Below are 20,736 nucleotides of genomic sequence, written 5' to 3' on the forward strand. Positions count from 1 at the left end.
CTCCATGTGGACTCAGATTCTTAACTCTCGGTGAGGGTGAGGAAAATGAAAGGGAGGGTGAAGCCAGGTTTGGAAACGGCAGGCTGTTTCAGGAATTGGGGGCACAGAGGGTGTGGCTAATCTCAGTTAACACTGATGAAATGGGCATCAACTACCTGGGAGATCCCTAGACTCACTCTGTTATCCTAGAAGTACAGTCAGACATAGGACTAACTCAGAATTGTCCCCATTGATATTTCACCGAGTGGACATCTGCCACCACCTGGTGCCAAACACACTACAGGATGGATCTGGGACCCTACAGTCAGACGCTTAGGAACTCCTAGAGCACTAGCTGTGCAGGCTCACCCTGTCACTTCTTTCAGCCTGCAATAATGCAACTCATCTCATGTTACTGAATTTTTTGCACCCCACTTACCGCAGGACTTTACTGTTGCATCTATTTCACTGCGTTGTTGTGAGAAATCTTAAATGAGTTATGTACTTAAATTGCTTGGAATAGCGCTTGTTAGTTAGTAAGCTATTAATACATGTTAGTTATTACTCATCATCAGTGTGATATTTAAAACATTTACCAACCAGTATGACATTAGCATCAATCAGGAGACACATAGAGTGTGAACATAACTGACTTCTACATGGGAGGATCACAGCAATTACTGTTCAAGCTGGGTCTCCAAGGATAGGTAGAATACGCTCACGTGGAGATAATGAACGAAGAGAAAGGCACTTCAAGGGGGAAAAAGCCTGGGATGTATATATGGTAACCTTTATGTTGTTCTGTGTGACTGAAGCAAAGCGCGAAAAAGAAAGAAAGAAAGAAGGCTCTAAAATTAGGTTGGGGCCAAGTCATGGAGGGTAAGGTTTGGTACTTTAGCAATAAAACAAAACTGGCAACAACAGAGTTAGGTAGTAGCTCATCCAAGGCTAAAGGATGCATTTGGTTATGAAAGTTCAAAATGAATGCAGTCCACCACACTCCAATATGGAACATGTTTATAGTTCATTTTAAAGAACATATGTACACATACTTTAGATAGCTTTCATTGACCAAAGCTGAAAGAAAATACTTCGCAGTGAAGTACAGACCCCCAAAGGTTTAAAGGGCTTATTTTTACTTAAGTAGTCTTCACTTTTTGAAGCATTTTCCTCCAGTATGACTCTAATTTCAAAATCAATATTTCTCAAATGTTGATGAAACCGGAAGTTTCCCAATTTGTGATGGAAATGGACTGGTACTATGTGCATCTGATTAAACCAGTAACAACATAATGTCGAACATTAAAAAAAAAACCATAATGGCAACTCAAAGCAGCAATGGCATCAAGTAGGAATGAAAATCTCTAGTTAAAGCCAGTGAGGCTTTGCAGGTTAATTTTGAATTTTACTCCTTATCTTATTTCAAATCAGAAACCTCTTGCTACTCAAATTCAAATAGGGTGCAGTGGACATCTGCTAACTTTACATTCTCAGTAACCACCTTTCCTCTCCTGGTCCCTACACACTTCCTTTTTCTGATAATTTCCCCTTCCTTTGGGGGAACTCCTCTCCTTATCAGCTCAGGGATGGAATGTGATCCACTCTGGGCAAATCAAAGTTCTTCCCCCATATTTTACATAACTTGCTGCCATGCTTTGGTTATGATGATGTAAGCTGAAACTGTCAACGGCTGTCATCTACCATCCTTACCTCACTGCCTCCCACCCCAAAGAGAATGTCTGCCTGGAACAGAAGACCAACCCAAGGAAAAAAATCAGAGCCAAGTATGGGAGATGGAAAGATGGCTTCTTGGGGTGTTTGGACCCAGTCACGACTGGACTTCCCTGTATACGAGCCAGTAAATTGCCCTTCATGCTGACACTAGTTTGAGTTGAGTTTCTGGCAATTGCAACTGAAGGACAATTGGTTAATAATCAAAAGTGTACAATATCTACCTGAAAATAAACTTAATGCATTTTAATGCAGGAGCATATGATTAAATAAAAGCAGAGTAGGTATCTTTACTTAAAATTTAATGACATATGAAATCAGGTAGAACACAATGTATACATAAACCAAATTAAATAAAATGTATAAAGGAAATTGTTGGCATTATAGTTATGTGTTTAACATTTTACTATACATCATGAAAACTGAAATCTCACTACTTGCTATAGGGAAACAAATTGGCTCAACTATACTTTGGAATCTTAAATATAGTAACTCTAATTCATATTTATAATATGAACAGGTGCAAGCTTTGTTTACTATAATTTATGGCTATTAATCCCATATGTAATAATTAGCACTTATGAAAGGCCTACCTTCCCTTTGAAGTCATTGTTTAAAAAACAAAGAAAGCCAGGTGGAGTTTTTCTCCTTTTTTAAAATGTGATTTCGTGAACAAAATGCAGGATGTTGAATTTAACATGGGTCAGGGAGTTTGTTTATTCATCAGAATTTGTAAAGAATCCAAAATGGAGAGGGCTTCTAAAAAAGAAATTGGGTCTTAATACTACAAACTTCTAGGGCTCTCAATGAATTATTCCAAATTCACCCCCTCCGAGCAGTTGACATGGTTATTCACTAAAACATATGTTTATTATAAATCGTGTGGGAATAAATGTACATATTAATCAAATGAGCTGATAGTTATATTAAAGGGAACTCTGTTAGGTAAATTCTTTCCTAAGGAATAGTGTATAATTGAAAAGTTTAACAGAATCCTAGACAATAGAGATGAGAAAGATGCATTAGATCATACAGGTTTTTATTCCTTGTTTTCCTCCCTCCTGGGCAGGGGGAAAGTACAGGATAAATCCTTTGGTTTTTGTCCAGTTTTCAATTTAAATTCTAGAAGGGATGGAACTCAGCACTTTTCTTGGAAATGAGACTACTCATAACAGATTTCACTGTCAGGAAATTCCTCTCCACCCTGATATTCAGATCACATGTTCTTTTTGTGTGCTTTACTCTACTTTTCTCAATAACAATTCTATGACATATTTGGTTCAATTCATCCTATTCCTTGCCTGTTTCAAGAAGACAAATTTCACTTTTAGATTAAATATGAATCCCTTGAAATCCCATTTAGTTGTCTCTCCAGTAATATTGTGGAGATATTTAATTAATTTTATTTTTATATTATATATTATTATTATAATATTAATTTTATTCTCTTTAATGAATGCCTCTGGTTTCCTTTTGGTCTAAAACATTCTAATTGTGAACTAAAAATGAATTTCACTAATGTTCAATTTTACAATTGTTTTAACCATTAAGTACACAAATGCAACACAGATGTAATAATCTTTTACTTTTTTGTAGTCATATTGCAATTTCATAACTATATAAATTCCAATAAAACTAGGAAACTTTAATTTTAATATGTGAGATCATAATGTATACAGAGCTGCCATAAGGTATAAATTAAGCCATGTATATACATAAATACACATATACATTCCAATAACACTTTGAAGAGTTCCAAGTGTTTTGTTTTGTTTTTTTAATTATTGCTAGATGTTTCAAAACACAGCATAAAACTGTTCATCACAACACCCCTGTGTGGTAATGACGAGAGTGGAGTGCGAATGGGATGAAAGGCACAGAATTCATAATAAGACACAGCTCACTGTGTGAACAAGGAGAGCCAAATTCATGAGCACTGATGGTTCCAACAACAATGTGGAGCTGCTGATTTTCTGAACTGAATCTGAGAAATAGTAAACAGTATTTATTCAGCCTTTACACATGCTATCGTACTAGATGCTACCCACGTATAAAAGACCCATTCAGTCATCCCAAGAGGATAGGTTACATAGAAACCCCAAAGACAAGAATGGGCAACTGATGGATCAGTGCTCCTGTGGCTAGAAGGTGCAGCGCATGGCCTTTATGTTTAAAGAGAATGCCAACTTTGTGGCTAACACAGGTGATCCCTGGGTTTGGTCTTGCATCAAACTAACGAAGTTTTCAGCCTATAGAGTCAAGCATATTAAAAGCCTGGGCCTAATTAAAATAAGCACTATGCCAATGAGCTGCAAAAAAGGGGCTGTTAATAGGAATAAGGGCCTTACACGTCAATACAAGATGCTAGAAAATACATCCTTCTCAAAAAAAAGTTTTAGATTGTTTAATTACTTTTCAGAGAAACAAAAAAATTCCAACCACCCACTAATAATACCCCAATCACCCAATAGCTAGTCAATGCATAGTCCTCTGCATTTGTCTGGGAATTTTCGCCTTCTTCATCCAGAAGAAGTGCTCAATTTTCATTGCCAATGTTCTTGGTAGATTCACTTTTCGCTGAAAAAAATAAGTAAACATATGGTCAAGTGTTTATACTGTTTCTGTTTAGCCTGTTCTGTTTTTCCCTCTTCTCTCTTCCCCTCTGATGCATACCAACAGCACTGCTCACGGGGAGAGACAAACCATGTCATGTTCCAAGCAGCTGGGATATACAATTCTGGCCACAATAAATAGAGAAATGATGTCTGAAAGTGGCAATTATATTTTGTGAGGTAACATCCTTCCTGACTCTGTGGAAGACTTGGGAATGGTCACTTCACAGTGTGGTTATGATTCCATCCTCGTACCATTGAATAGATCACTATTATCACATAAGCTGGCCAAGTGTGGTTGGAATAAATTTTTCCATGATTTTTTTAAATTTAAAATTGAGGGTCAGTATATGTTGAGTGAATGTGGGCTGACAGAAGACTAGCTAATCGCCATCTCCTTCCTTTCACAGGAAAGAAGACTCAGAGCAGAAATGGAGCTCCTTTAAAGGAGCTGACTTGACTAGAGCAAGCAAGACTGATTCACTCACCAAACTGAGAGTTCACTGAGGATAGAGACTAGACCTTTCTTCCCTATATCTATCCCCCACAGTGTGGCATGTTTGCTGAATCAATATAAATGCAAATCACTCTATCTTTTAGGTTTTTTTTTAACCATTAACCATCAATAGACCAGAGTAACTGGTCTATTTATTTCTTTGTATAGTGAAGCTAAAAGGAAATAATATATAAAAACACTATGAAAATTAAGGTATTACACATTATTATTGCTTGAGGCTTATAGGCGTTTATCTCTATTATATAGATAAGGAAAATAAAGCTCAGAGAGGCAGAGTGAATGCTCAAGGGCCCACAGCTAATAAGAGCTGACGCTAGAACCATAAACTTGGATCTTGCCTCATATTCCAATTGCCAAGTTCCTTGGGGTTTGCTGATGGTACCTAGATTTAAGATTGTACCAGCAATCAAACTGGTGTTTACTAAATCCTTTTTGTGAGTAAGGCATTGACATAGGTTCTATCCAAGGTATGGTCCAGATTTCTGTGGAATTTTATAAACTCTAGCAGAGTCCTTTAAGTGTCTCCATGGTATTAGAAATTAGTTGTTTTCTCCTCTGGCTTTCTCCGTACTTGACGCAAACTCTACTACAGCACCTACTACACTATAAAGTTCACATGTGTGTTCTTGTGCCGGAGATCCATCCCCAAACCCCAACCCCGCTCTTTCACACATACACTGAAAGAGAAGGGAAGAAAAGGAGGGGTAAGCAGGAATGAAGCAAGGAGAGAGGGACAGAGAATGGATGAAAGAGGCCCAACAAGAGACTGATGTATGAGAAGCTGCTACGCCAGATATTTTCACTAATTCAAGTAATCAATTTTGGGTTGGATTCCTTCTCAAAAGGCAGAGGCATTTTCTAATTCTGAGTTATCTTAGAACAATAGAGAAATACATTTTGCTGATATTCTTCAATCATTGGGGCCTTGTACTATTTGGCATTGCAGTTTGGGGAAAACTTTTCCCTTTCTTTGCTTACTGAAGTTGCCTAGTTTTCTTCTTTTAATAGAGTTCCATTCTTTTTTCCTTAGACTGAAATGCAGCATGCTTTTACCAAGTCATTTAAATCTACTAGCTAACTTTGGCCAACAAGGGCCCATTCTCAGCACTTCTCACTGGACTGACAGAAGATGGGTGATCAGCACTCTACATCTCCACTCTGGTGGGCTACCTTAACTGCTTAACCTTCTACAGCCAACCATTCTCATTCCTTAAAAAGCAAACAAAGCTTACCTATTGCCCACCAATATAGGCAGAGTTCTAAAAAAATAAATTATGGCAATCTACAATCATAAGCATTATAACAACCAGCAAGTGTGGAAATGACTGAATCCCTGCCCAGAAACACATTTTCCCCAAACGAGAAGAGAGACACCTTGTGCTATGAACTCAAGATCAAAACCCAACTTTTCTGCCTCTGGAGAGAGAAAGAATTTCAACGCTTTCCAAAGAAAATGCCCTGTTCTTATATAACCTTCCTCCCACATTAAGGGACTACCCTGTAGAATATCCAATGCTGTAAGAATGTACAAAGAAACAGACACCTTGAAGTGCTTACACAAAGAAATGCCTGGACAGGAAGAGCTAGCATTATTTTTAAAGTGTGTGTATCTATGACGTGACAACACTTCCTGGTCCTTAAAACCCTGCCAGGTCCTCCTGGGTTCTTTGCTACAGCAGCTCTCCATGATCCTCTATCCTGGAAGCACGAGTCTCCTGTGTTTCCTGTAAATAAGTCACACATCATATACTCACCAAAAAAATAGCCAATTCTACTTAATAAGGTTCCAAGTACACCACAAAAGTGGCCTTTTCTTTTTGCTTCGTTACAGGAAGCTTACTTCAATGTGCATTCCTAAACAAGGTGAAAGAGGAGCTGTGTGTGCTGTTTATTTACACAGACGATGTTTGCCCTGGCTAGTAACCCACATTACTAAACAACTTTCCCTGAAACCAACATTTAGAGAGAGAGCTACGTGAACTGCATTAAGGAAAAAGTAAGGTTTTACACGGCTTTAAAAAAAAAAAGTGAAACTGGTCATTTAAAACTGCAATTTCTAATTTAAGTTGAGAAAATAAAATCAGATATTCTCAAATTGTGAAAAATATAAAATCAAGAATTAAAGATTTAGAGGTCTATTATTGATTATTAGAAACTTCCTGTTTGCTAGTTAAAAATCTAATTTCAAATTGTGGCACTGACAAAATTTTGGCCACTTTGAAAAAAAAATTTCTATTAACTTTTGCCAAGGAAAAAAAACTATTATACACATGTACAGAGAATACCTTACAAGAAAGGTTACTGCCTATTACAGTCTATAAAACTGGTATAACCTGAACCACATATTTCAAATGATATTATTTTTTAAAAAAAAAAGAAAGAGTTCAATACAATCCAAGGATTCTATGGTCCTCTGGAGTTCGTTACAATGAAACTTGGCCTGTACCCATGATCCTTAGCTGAAACTAGTAGCTAATGGTCTTGAGTTCAGGTGAGTAATCTCTCTCCTTTTTTAAAAGTAGTTTCTGAATTTTATTCATCTTCTAGAATCTGCATTCAGAAACACAATTAGCTTACTTTAATCAGTAGTTGCAAATATGGATAAGTCATTTTATACGCTAAACTTTTACACATACCATTTCCAGTTCTAATACTTCCTCCCAACTCCATTCCTCACCACAGAGGGAAAAGTATCTACTTTTAAAGATTCACTAAAATGCCAAGAAATATAGCCAAGGAAACAAAATCAAAGAAAATAAAACCAGTGGGTTTGAAAAAAGGAGATAATGGGGCAAGGCAATAGCACTAGCTTATTCTAAATGCAGTCCAAATTTTAAACATAATGGTCCTTGCATCATTATCCCTTTCCATAAGGTAGGATACTAAAAATGTTTTGTAATCCCTCATTTTAAGAATCTGTAGAGTTTTAACTAGAGAGTAAATTTATCTGATCATGGATAGACTGTTACTTATAAAGACTATTAGCTTAAAGAAAGACAAAAACACACAGAACTCCAATAAGGCAAACAATGTCCTTTTATAGCCAGATATTCAAACTGATGCATTCATTTTAAACTGATATTATAAGCTTACATGCTCTCAAACAGGCCAGAAGCAGCAGCCCATTCATTTGGTTCTTCATAAGTATTAACTGTAGCTATAGAGTAAATTCAGTTAAGTGTGTAAATACAGTAGGAAAACACATATATAAAGAAATAAAGACAGTCATGTAATTGCTTCTGTTTCACTACAGTTATTCTAAGCGTTACAGGAACAAATATACACTTACCTTGGTGAAGAATTTTCATGTCTTTACTGGATTCTTTTAATACCACATGTAATGTTGGGTACTCAATGATCACTTTGTTCCTCAAATTGTCAAGAAGGCTTTTGTAAGGATCCAGTTCATAATAGCTTATAATAAAAAGTAAAACAAAAATAAACAAAAACACCCTTAATATTCAAAATTACTCATAAATAAAATATATCAGAGTCCCTTGCCATTAAAAACTTTTAAACAATGATGAAATTAATTCAGTAGTTATTTCCCTATAATACAGTAAGTTTAATACCTCTAAGAAAACCAGGTAAAAGAGTTATTATTATAAAGGTTCTAAGCTAAACCAAAAGCATATCAAATAATTTGATATTAGGAAAGCTCTAGAACAAGTTATTTGTTTTCACGTCAAGTAAAGAATAAAGACTAACCTTTATATAATACCTATGTTTAGTGTGTCATGAACTTTTCTTGGATAAAACAATGACCAGCTGAAAATTCAAATTGCTCAGATATATTTAGTTTGAGACTTACAAGAAAAACAAACAACAATCCCATGATAAATAATTTCTAGTAATACATGGTGGTTAAATAACTGGCTACAAAATACTGTTGTAAAAAGTTAATTCTAATTATAAATAGTTTCCATAAATGTATATTGCCATACAATTAAATTTGGCCTTCCTGTATTTTGAAATTCTAAAAAAACAGGTGTGGATTTCTGAATGAGGCAAAAAGCACAAAATTTAAGACATTTGGAGTTTATCACTCATGGTATCATGACATAGCTGTCAAATGTGTCATAGGTAATTAGATGATAATATTCCTTAAGGTATGAAATTCTCAACTCATTACTTAAAAAAAAAAAATTGGAGTTGACTAAAGATGCATTCCTCTAACATTCCTCCCTTGCTTGCTTTCTGGGGTAGGAGAGAAAGGGGTGGAATTTCAGCTAGCTCACTAGGAGTTGCATATGGGAATGTGTTGGCACGTGAATATCATGTTATGTCAAAAAGGAAGAAGTTGAGAACATGTCCACCAGCGTAGTACAGAAGTTCTTCAACTTTTTTTCTCCCTCTCCACCAATGACACATGATATTCACATGCAAAACACACATCCCAAGGGATTCCCAGCCTGACAGCTGTAACTCCATCTTTTTCCCTCCCACTCAAGAAACCACACTGGAATACAAATGATCAAGAGTGAGGTTATCATCGGGATGCATTTGAATCTGCTGTAATTTTAAGAGTAAATCATTCACAAACTTCAGTATCTCTTAATTAGCAACAAATTATTTGCACTATAACTCGAAGCTGACTGAGACATGCAGTGCGCTTATTAAGAACTCCTGGTGTAGTGATTTCTCTGTATTCTACGTTTGCCCCATGCAATAGTTTTCAAATAAGGGAAAATAGAAGTGCTTAATAAAATGCAAAGCCAAGCCTGCTATAAAAATTGATTTCTTTTTAAGAAGTAGGTGACAAGTGAAAGAACAAACATAAAACCAAAACTCTACTTATGTTTGTCTGACCACACATCCCACCCCTAGAATTAAATTTTTCATTTTAGAATCACAGAAAATTTTTTATATTGAAAAGAAACTTGAAATGCAAAATACTCAGTTTTCCTAAACCAGCCACCCTAGTGCCCATAGGCCACAGAACACATACATTCTTTTCCCTGTGTAATGTAATACAGATGTGCTTACAATACTTTAAAAGTGGTTCCAGCATTCAAGGATTAAATGCTTCACATCTTTTAAACATTATTTCCCTTTGAAATAAGCAGTACTTATAAAAAAGTTAGCAGTAATCATATGAAACAGAAAAAAGGGATTGAATTAGATATTATAAAATACAAAGTGGATGTAACAATTTTTCTTAGGAGAAAACAAGATGAATTCTCAAATAGGAACTTTTCAAGTAGTATCCTACAAACACTTGCAGTAACATATCTTCTGTGCATTTTAACTGAATCATAAGCCTTCTATTAAGAGACATTTCCCAAATAAGGAAATGTTTTCTACTTATTTCAGTTTCTGGAAAATAATTTTCAGTGTATACTTCACGTTTTAGGCATTTTACTTCTTTTTATAATATTAAATATTCATTAGGCTTCTCTAGATTTCCAAAGCTGAAACAATTAAAAAAAAAAGAATTCTTCAAAAGCCATATGGTAACCAGAGCCTAATGTTATCACTTATACAGTATAAAATATGTTCCCAGAAGAGGAACATTTAGAGATACTTAAAAATTACCATGTAGTAAGTTATACATTATTTCAATCTTAAAACTATAATGATTACACTTGTTTACTTAAAAAAAACAAATTGGTCCCTATTTTGCCAAGCAGGCACTGTACAAAGCACTTGGGATGCAAAGATTTATAAGAGTTTACAATGAATTATTTTTAAAAAATTTTATTCAAATGAAATGAAAATCTGGTATGTTGTGTGGTTTTGATTAGAACCACCGAATTTTATTTAGTGTTTACCCTAAAAAGTTGCAAACTTCTAATCACGGCAATATTGCTTTCAGTGTCAGTAAGCTTCTGGGCCTCAGCTTTCTAGTCTGTTAATGAAAGAGGTCAGACTTCACTAGATAATCTTTTAGCTGACATTCTGAATTTCTTTGGTTTTTCTAACTAGTGGTTCCTCTTAGTCTACCATTAATATTTGTCTGTGATTAAAAAGTAAATTATGTAAACTGTTTATAAAGAAGGGCTATCAAACACATATGGGGTAACATTTTGAGGAGCTGGTGTTTAGTTAAATGAAGCAGTAACTTGCAGTGGTTGCTTCAGTTTGGAGTCGAACACTAAAGTCCTGGCTCCATCACTCACTGATCTATGATCCTGGACAAGTTACTTAATTTCTCTAATCCCTAGTTTCCATGCTTAAATGGAGATAATGACAGTATCACTTCAAGAGTTACTGTGAGGGCTAAACGATAAAACACAGAAACTGTCAGCTCATTTCCTTAAGCCATGAACACAGTTTTATATTTGTATTTACCTAAAATAATAACACATTCTTACAGAAACTTGAGTTCAGGATAAAGTCATTGAACTTCCTTAGTAACAAACAATGGCACTGATTACATAAGCACTGAAACACGTATTTGCCTTGTTTATGCATTTTGCATTTTAAATGTAGTCTTACAACTTTCAGTATAACCTTCAAACCATTATTTTATATCACATTTACTTCTGAGAGGTTAAAAGTACTTTGAATGTTTCTGTTTCCATTATCCTGAGGCAAGTTGTTGAGTCCAGCTTGGCATTGCCTAAAACATTTAGGCTTTAGCTCCTTTGCAAGCCATTAAATCAGTGAATCCTAAGGGGCAGCTTTATCTTTTAGAAATTTCTGTGAACTCTGGTATTCTCATTAGTAGAATGACTTTGTTACCGTAAGAAAAACTACATAGGTTTGGAAGAATTAAGATACCAACATTTGTCTTTTACCCTCAGGGACCCTCTCAGACATTTCCTCTTGTTATTTCACTTGCTTACCCTCAGAGGCTGGGTAGCTGACCCTGCTCCAGGCAGCCTCACAGGGGCAGTATAAGGGCAGCATGGTTCAGCAGGCTGAACAGGTGTTACAGTGATTGACATTATATAAATAAAAGTTGTCTTGATACTCAAGGGTATGCTTTTAATCTTGGCTCTGCTACTAACTTTCAAAGAAACAGGCCAAGTTCTTGAACTTCCTTTGCGCTTTATTAGCAAATTAGGCTTTTTTTTTAAACCTCTCAACTCAAAAGGAGACAGAGGATTTAAAAAAAAAAATCACAAACCACTTTATTTCCCATCTGATCACTGACACTCCTTAGGATCATCTCCCTTTCCACCCCCTAAAACACACTGACACTAAGTTTGCATCTTCTCCAAATTTAATAATCTAATAGCAGTCCCTAGGCTACAAAATTTTTCCACTATAAAATAAGGTCACTGTATGAAGTGATCACCAAGATCCCTCCAGCTCTAAAATTCTACAAGTTTTGATATCCATCTGCCAAAGGCAGCACTTAACCTATATTCTTAACAGTTGTATTTATTTCTCAATCTAGGTTTCTGGGTTAAAAGTGCAACTAAGTGATTCCAAATGCACAAAGTTGAATCTTTGGCTGTTTAAAATCATTAATCTTAATATAAATTAGTTTATTGTCATCTGATAGCTAAATATTTTTTTTTTTTTTAGGACAGGTTTTATTTTATTTTTTTGTGAGGAAGATCAGCCCTGAGCTAACATCCATGCCAATCCTCCTCTTTTTGCTGAGGAAGACTCGCCCTGAGCTAACATCCATGCCAATCTTCCTCCACTTTTTACGTGGGATGCCGCCACAGCATGGCCTGACAAGCGGTGCATTGGTGCGCGCCTGGGAGCCGAACCTGGGCTGCCAGCAGCGGAGCGCGCGTGCTTAACCGCTACGCCACAGGGCCAGCCCCTAAATATTTTTAAAGTATGGCTCATCCTGGCATAACTGAATTTACTAAGGTTCCTGAATCAATTATAAACTAAATATTTTATATTCACACTTATCAAAATCCTTTAAAATAACACAAACTTAAAAGAACTAAATTTATTTTAATAGAGTAGAAAGAGAATGGATTAAGTGAACAAACTGGCTTTCAAAATCCAAATGAAAAGGAAGAATTCAGATTGTTAATGAAGACCTAGAATAGGAGGAAAAAAAGATACATAAACTCAAACTAAAACATATAAAACCAAATTAAGCATAGGGTCAGATAGTTTTAACTCATCTGTTTAAAAGAAAAAGGTATTATCTAAAATTTCTCCAAGTAATACTCCTGTGTGACAATTTTTGCAGCTCATACCATCCAAGTCACAGTAGAAACAGATCTTGTCAAAGTAAATTTTTTCTTACCGAATCTTAGTTTTCATATTAAAAAAAATACAGTAATTGAGTTGGTGGTTTGCTGCACTTTGTTTTTGGACTTCTATGCATCCATGTAAACGAGGGCTACACACGCTTGACATGTGGCACCAGTCATGCTTTAGGTGGTGCAGACACAGGCCTCCAATCAGAAAGTTCGACAGTTCAGAACTGCACTGGTAAATGATCCCAGTCTAAGCTATGGATATGGTGAAATAAAATGACCAATTATACATTTTAAAACATGCTTTAATGAGGGCTCTCCAAGGCTTTTACTAGTTCTAGATGCCATTTGTTTAGCCCTTTCTTATCCTCACTGCTAAATGCAACTACTTTTAAATCCAGAGTCTTGGGTTCCAGTCTTATCACTAGTCCTCAAGAGCTGTGACTCCTCAAGAGTACTCAGTTTTCCTCATCAGTATAACGATGGAAAGGATATCTATTCATCAGCTAGCTTGTAAAGATGAAATGTAATAGGTGAAAATGTTTCTGAAGTAAAACTTGCCAAACAAGTAACAGTAATAAGATTTTATACTCCAAAGGTAATTTTAGCACCTCTAGTAGGGAAATGACATACTTGTCAGGAATTATGTTCATGATCTATGATGAGACTAGTTAGTAGGAAAAGCAAGAACTTTGTAGACAAACAGACCTGTGTCCAAATCCTGGCTTTGTAATTGTAACTTAGTTTCTTTGGGTGAGTCAATTTCTCAGAGCCTAAGATTCCTATCTTGTAGAGAGTTTGTATGTACTTCACTAGAATTAATGCATGTGAAAACACTGTAAGCACAGTGCCCGGAATTTATTCATCAATTAATTTCTCAAATATTTATTTAGTGTCTATCATGTACAGGTAGTCTGCTAGGTAATGAAAGTTCATAAAAATAAACCCAAAAGTTTATTGGAGGTGCCAGTCAAATAAATAACTATGACATTTCATTGAGACAAGTGTCATGATAGAAATCTAAAGCTAAGTAGATTCTCAATAACATTCTCTCCTATTCCTTATCTACCTCCAAATGCTCTTTCAGGCTACAGAGTGCCTTCAATATCTAGGCACTTCATTTGCTAACCCTAGCTCCTCCACTCCTCAATTGGTTCTTAAAATCTCTCCTCCTCCATGGATTTTCTCCTAATATATTAGGGAATTTTAATTAGCTTTACTCTTAACAAAACATGTTTCCTCCGGTGTTAAAATAAATGCAAGAGTCTGATTAGTATAGACTCTTACATCTTCAATCTTTATTAGGAAGCATCACTTTGCAAAATATGATAAGGTTCCTCAGAGAAACTTGCTCAAAGGTTAACTTTATTTCATGAATTAACTACACCACAGAACTATATTATTTTAGAGTTGGCAAGAACTTCCCCTAGTCTTTTTTGTCTTGCAGGTGAAGGCATTGAAACCTTGAGAAGTTAAGTATCTTACTCAGGGTCATTCAAAGAGAGGCAGAGCTGAGACTACTAGAAAGCAGATCTTTTGAGTTCCTTCACTTAACTGTTTGCTTGTTTGCTTATTCCTCACTCCACACATATTTACTAAGGGTCTACCACGTACCAGACACTGTTCTAGGCATGGGGAATACACTGGTGAACTATCAGGTATTCACTAAAGGGGAAAAGATGAAGCCTTTCTAGGAAAACAGTATACGTGCAAGGTAGACAGAGTCAGGAATAACCCAGTTGTCTAGGACTGAATGGAGAGTGGATATGGGAATACACACAAAATTCATACAGGTTTTTTTTTTTTTTTAATTTTTTTTGTGAGGAAGATCAGTCCTGAGCTAACATCCATGCCAATCCTCCTCTTTTTGCTGAGGAAGACGGGCTCTGAGCTATAGCCAATCCTCCTCCTTTTTTTTCCCCCCCAAAGCCCCAGTAGATAGTTGTATGTCATAGTTGCACATCCTTCTCATTGCTGTATGTGGGACGTGGCCTCAGCATGGCCGGAGAAGCCGTGCCTCGGTGCGCGCCCGGGATCCGAACCCAGGCCGCCGGTAGCTGAGTGTGCGCACTTAACCGCTAAGCCACAGGGCTGGCCCAGAATTCATCCAGTTTTGGTATTTATAAAAAATTACAGTGAGAGGTCTGGTTGGAGAGGAGGCTGAAGCTCTTTGGCCAAAATGAAATATCTGAATCACCTAGAAATTTCCATTAATCATGTCATTGTTCCCTCTGAAAAGTATATAAAGTTGGTTACAAATTATTATATAACACAACTAGAATGGATAAATTTAGCAGATTAACATCAGGTTGAAAGTTGAAATATATTTCCCAAGTTTTTAAAGAAAACTCTCATTTTATATTTCACATAATTCCCTTAACCAATAATCAAAAGAGTACATATTTGAAATGAGATCATCAGTATGGAAACTGTAGGCTTATAATCTGCTAAGAATTTGACCATCATATCACTTATCTACTCTTCAGTACAGCCTCTCAAATTAAAATTCTCAAGTTCACAGCTACTGAAACTTCAATAGTTATGTTTGCATCTGTCCTGTAAACACTTACCCAGCTGTGCCAACTAGCTGAGCTTCAGCTTCCCTAGAGCTCAGTTTACAATTCTTATCATGAAACTGCTTCAAGCAGAATGCCACACATGAAACCCATTCCACCACTGGACATATCTCCAAAATGATAAAAATATTTAGGACTCTGCTCTACATATTTCCTTTGTGTGTGTGGAAATTCTTCAGGTTGATTCTAAAATGTCTAGTCCTCAAATGATCCCTTGCTCCCTTTGTTCTAGAGTCTAGATCCAAAATGTGGCCAAAGGTTAATACCATTTAGCGCATGTACTCATCCTGATCCTGATTTCACTTTGAAAAATAATCAACTGGGGCCGGCCCCATGGCTTAGTGGTTAAGTGCGCGCGCTCCGCTGCTGGCGGCCCGGGTTCGGATCCCAGGTGCGCACCGACGCACTGCTTCTCCGGCCATGCTGAGGCCGTGTCCCACATACAGCAACTAGAAGGATGTGCAGCTATGACATACAACTATCTACCGGGGCTTTGGGGGGAAAAAATAAAAAAAAACAAAAATAATCAACAATCCTAAAAAGGTATAACAAAGAACCGGGGATGAGTTTCACATAATCCAAGAACATATATTATGGCAGCTGATGGCACTGAGAGGCACGTGCTATTTTGCAAAGAACATACCAAGGCTTGGTATGCAGGCAGGCCTAGGTTTGGATCTAGGTTCCACTATTTAATGGTTACAAAGCCAAAGGCAGGGCTATCTATGCAATTATAATATATTTAAAACATATAATGTAACATAATAATAATGTATATAAAATGCTTAACAGTGTACCTAAAAAATAGTAGGAGGCACTCAATAAGAGGTTGTCACTAATACTTATTATGTTCCATAAAGACATCTATTGGCCTCTAGATTTAATTTTGATTTTAACTCACCCTTGAAGCAAGTATTTTTTGTGTCTTTTGGAAAACTTATTCAGGGTCTTCACACTTTTTGCTTCTACATAACTTAAAATAATTTTGGAAAGCAATGATATTTTTGTATATTTTTAAACAGACATCTAAAATATAATTTAAAATCTTTACTCACAAGTTTAAATAGATGTCAAGAACATAATTTATGATGTAGTCTAAATATTGATGATTTTAAATGAAACTGTTACATCACTCTTAAGTAAACTTACTACAATCTAAATACCATGGCAATTTAATACCAATATCATCCATTTAAAAAATATATGAACAAGCTCTTCCTTAATAGAAATCTTACATGGTTTCCTTTTCTCCTTGAACTTGTATTTCCATTCTAATTCTCCACAGAATTTTATCCTAAATAATAATACATTTATGCTTGAAACTCTTCTACTGATTACCTTCATACTTCTCTGTAACAAAATAAATATGTAAGCTAAAAATGCAATTTTATTACCTGTGACCTTAAGGCTTTAAATGTTAAAATTTTTTTCTGGGGGCCGGCCCTGCGGTGCGAGGGAGTAAGTGTGCACGCTCCGCTGCGGTGGCCCGGGGTTCGCCGGTTCGGATCCCCGGCGTGCACCAACGCACCGCTTGTTAAACCATGCTGTGGCAGTGTCCCATATAAAGTAGAAGAAGATAGGCACGGATGTTAGCCCATGGCCAGTCTTCCAGCAAAAAAAAAAAAGAGAAGGATGGCATTGGATATTAGCTCAGGGCTGGTCCTCCTCACACAAAAAGAAAAAAAATAAATAAATAAACGTTAAAATTTTTCTGGATTGAATATTTATTAGTATAAAATTGATCAAAACACACATTACAAACACTCAAAGTAAAATTTTATTGAGAATGCAACTCTTAACGTGATGGGCAAGCCCTGATGACAGCATCTTCTACTACATGCAAGGTTGTTTACTACTGATTCTTAGATTAAGTGATTTTCCTCCATTTATCTCTGCAGTACTCATCAACAGAACCAAATTCCAAAAGGAAAACATGACAAAGTTTAAGTAATCTCATCTAGAGAGCACACTGCTGTTATTCACTAATCCTTCGTTATTTTCAAGGGATCTAACTAAAATCACTCTGGCTATTCACATATGACAAGGCATCTGCAAGTAGTTAATGCTGTTCTTAGAAATTCTGGAATTCCTTTAATGTTCTCTGATAAAATCCTAACTTTTAACATACATATTATAAATTTCCTGTTTACAATATCTTCAAAGTATATTTTTGAATCATTCTCTGTAAGCGTGAAACAAGATCATTTAATTTTCCATTTCTAATTCAATTAGGCAAGGGTACCAAATAATACCTTTAAGGTCGTAAAAATTTGATTCAAAAAATTAATCCTAATATCAAACGACATATTTCTTTTATACAACTTCAACAACTCAACTGAATAAACATCTACCAAATACTTATTATACAGAAAACAGGTTAGACACTGTATGGGATCCAAAAATGTCATCAAAGAGTTTACCACCCTGGCCAGTGTTTCTCTAAGTGTGGTCTCAGGAGGCAGAGACTGTAAAAAATGCAGGTTTCTGGGTCCTACGTAAGAATGACTAAACCAGAACCTCTGAGGGTGAGCTGGAAATCTACATTTTCAACAACTGTCCTAGATGATTATGATAGACACTGAAGTCTGAGAAGCACTGTTCTGATAAAGGAAGAAATACAGGTTAAATAATCAGTTGGGGAGATGTTTATGGTAAGGGAGAATACTTGGCCAGTAGGGGTATGTGCTGTGTGAAAAGCCAGGAGGGATCTGTTAGGACTATGAATGAGAGAGACAAGAGACCAGGCTCTTAGAATCAACTAGGGCTGAGGGTTGGTGTCTTGCAAGCAGAGCTAAGTCTAGGAAGTCAGAATCTGAGCAAGTAACATGAAGTGGGAGGTCAGCTCTGCTGTTAGGGAGTAGAGGGTCTTTGCTTGCTGGTGGTGGGTGTTAGTGAAAGCCAAAAAGAGGTCAGGGTCTCACTTGAGGCCTTTACATAGGCAAAATCCATTTTTCAGAAAGGCATAGGAAAAAGTATCTTACCTCCTAACTTCACTGTAAATGATTTTTAAATATTTCATGTTACAGGTCCAAAGAAAGTAAAGTAGCCTTAGTTTTTATTTAAAAAACATCCTCTCAGCATGGAAATAAAATCTTCCAAGAGAAATAGCTCATACTTTTGCTGGTTGCTTTTCAAAAAAAAAAAAAAGTTCCAAAATTATTAACTACAAGCAGCACAGTAGGAAACAACCAATAGAATCCGTACAAGTACAATGCGGTAGTACCCCAAGAAGAGTAATAATCTTCTGTGATGTTCATTAAATCAAAGCCTAGATAATGCTTTACTTTGGCTTGGGTTTAAACTCTAAATTTGTGGCTTTATATGCCAATCTTTGGAAGCAGAGTGAAGGCAACTGGTATGTGCTTCCATCAAAAAATGACAAATCTGGAGTACATAGCTACTGTAGCATTTACCATATATCTATTTTCCCTCCTAGACTGTGAGCTCCTTGAGGGCTAGTCTTTTAGATGTCTGTGTATCCCTAGGGCTTAGCACTGTGCTGGCACACGGAAGGGGCTCAACGAATATTAAGTGAATAAATGAAAAATACAGACTTGACCCATCTTAACTCACTGATACTTTAGGTCAAGTTCATATATCAAAAAGCTTGTCTTCTGAACAGGTGCTACTTTTTCTGAAGGAATTTTAAATTATACTGGGCAGTTGTTATAATCTCTCTCTCATTTTGTATATTGAAAAATACTGTATATATACATTTTGTATATATGACCGATAAAAAAAATCCTTTAGAGCAGGGATTGGCAAACTATGGTCAGCAGGCCAAATCCAGCCCACCATCTGTTTTTGTAAATCAAGTCTTACCGGAACACAGTCATATCCATTCATTTATGTATTGTCTATAGTTGCTTATACACTGCAATGGCAGAGTTGACAATTGCAACCCACAAAGCCAAAAATACTTACTCTCTGGCCATTTACAGAAAAGTTGTTCAAGCCCTGCCTTAGAGTATTAAAGTGGTATCAACACCTAGCACATAGCAGGCACACATACATTTAACTGAATTAGTACACTACTTATTAAAAAATTAAGACTGAATTCCTACTATGGGAAAGTCACTGACTCAGCACTGCAGGCAACATAAGGATGAAGATGCCTAAGGCAGTCACTGTCTTCAAAAGGGAGTTTATCATCATATGGGATAAATTTTATTGGGATAAAATATAAGACAAGATTGCAAAAACCTATGAGAAGTACAAAACATTTTTTGAGGCTCAAAGGATAAGGAAATTACATCTAGTTGAGGGGAACGGATAGCCTCCACTGTAGACAATGCTAAACAATAGTCTACTTAGAAGAATGGAGAGGAGTGAACATACAGAAGACTCATTACGGAGGCCAACCATGTAAGGCAAGGTGGCAAAGGAGAAGTGAAAGATGGCTCTAAGATCTTATGTCTTGCTTACTAGAAGAATGACAGCACCAATAACAAGGAATGAGTATCAACATTTGTTGACTGTTACTAGATGCCAGGAACATAATCAGCCCATTTAATCCTCATTTAAAACAAAACACACAAATCAGGAAGAAATGGATGTGGTGTGATGAGATCTAGACATGTTGAGTTTAAGATTTAACGAGATGTGTAAGCGAAGATAGCTGCAAACCAGGATTTGGAGCTTGGGAGAAAGGTTGAAAATATATCTAGATTTGGGAGTCGTTTATACAGAAATAACAGTTGACAACATCTTAAATAAACAAGCTCTTGAAGCTTCATATTCTTCCAATATCTGATTTATGTCAAAAGAAATGTAAACAAACATGATTGGGTATCTGCCCCCTTGTGGTTAGTAGCGAGTGGCCTGTTGGGAGTATAGCTAATACCGAACTTACAGTACAGCCCAGAAGTATAACAAATCATTTGGCTGAAAGAAGTTGTTATTTAAAAAAAGTAACGCATAATACACTAAACTGCCAGCCATATGGAACTTTTTGTTTTAAACAGATTTCCTCTTTTACTAAGAAAGTAATCTCTAGGATTAAAACAATAACAAAAACTCCTATATTCTAATTGAGTCAATTCAGCAAGATGATGACCTGAATGTTGCAACTCGTAATACATGAATAATAAATATTTACTGAGAGTGATTTGCTGCTATGTGCCAGGTACTGTGCTAAGTAGATGACATGCATTATCTCAAAGTAATCTTCACAACAATGCAATATCGTTTCTGTCTTGATTCCC

The 20,736-nt window shown here is 36.2% G+C and overlaps 1 protein-coding gene across 3 annotated transcripts in view; it reads right to left on the bottom strand.

The window, feature by feature from the left end:
• Positions 1-4,099: 4,099 nt before the first annotated feature.
• The window catches only part of ZNHIT6 (zinc finger HIT-type containing 6), a 59,856-nt gene continuing 43,219 nt past the window's right edge, over positions 4,100-20,736 (bottom strand). For all 3 annotated transcript variants that reach the window (XM_058538418.1, XM_058538419.1, XM_058538417.1), the window contains 2 exons: positions 8,129-8,253; positions 4,100-4,287 (listed from right to left, as the gene is read on the bottom strand). In XM_058538418.1, coding sequence (XP_058394401.1) covers positions 4,247-4,287; positions 8,129-8,253 — 166 coding nt within the window. In that variant the 3' untranslated portion in view covers positions 4,100-4,246. The remainder of the gene's footprint in view (positions 4,288-8,128; positions 8,254-20,736) is intronic.

This window comes from Diceros bicornis, chromosome 4, assembly GCF_020826845.1.
Source record: "Diceros bicornis minor isolate mBicDic1 chromosome 4, mDicBic1.mat.cur, whole genome shotgun sequence".
NCBI classification, from domain to species: domain Eukaryota; kingdom Metazoa; phylum Chordata; class Mammalia; order Perissodactyla; family Rhinocerotidae; genus Diceros; species Diceros bicornis.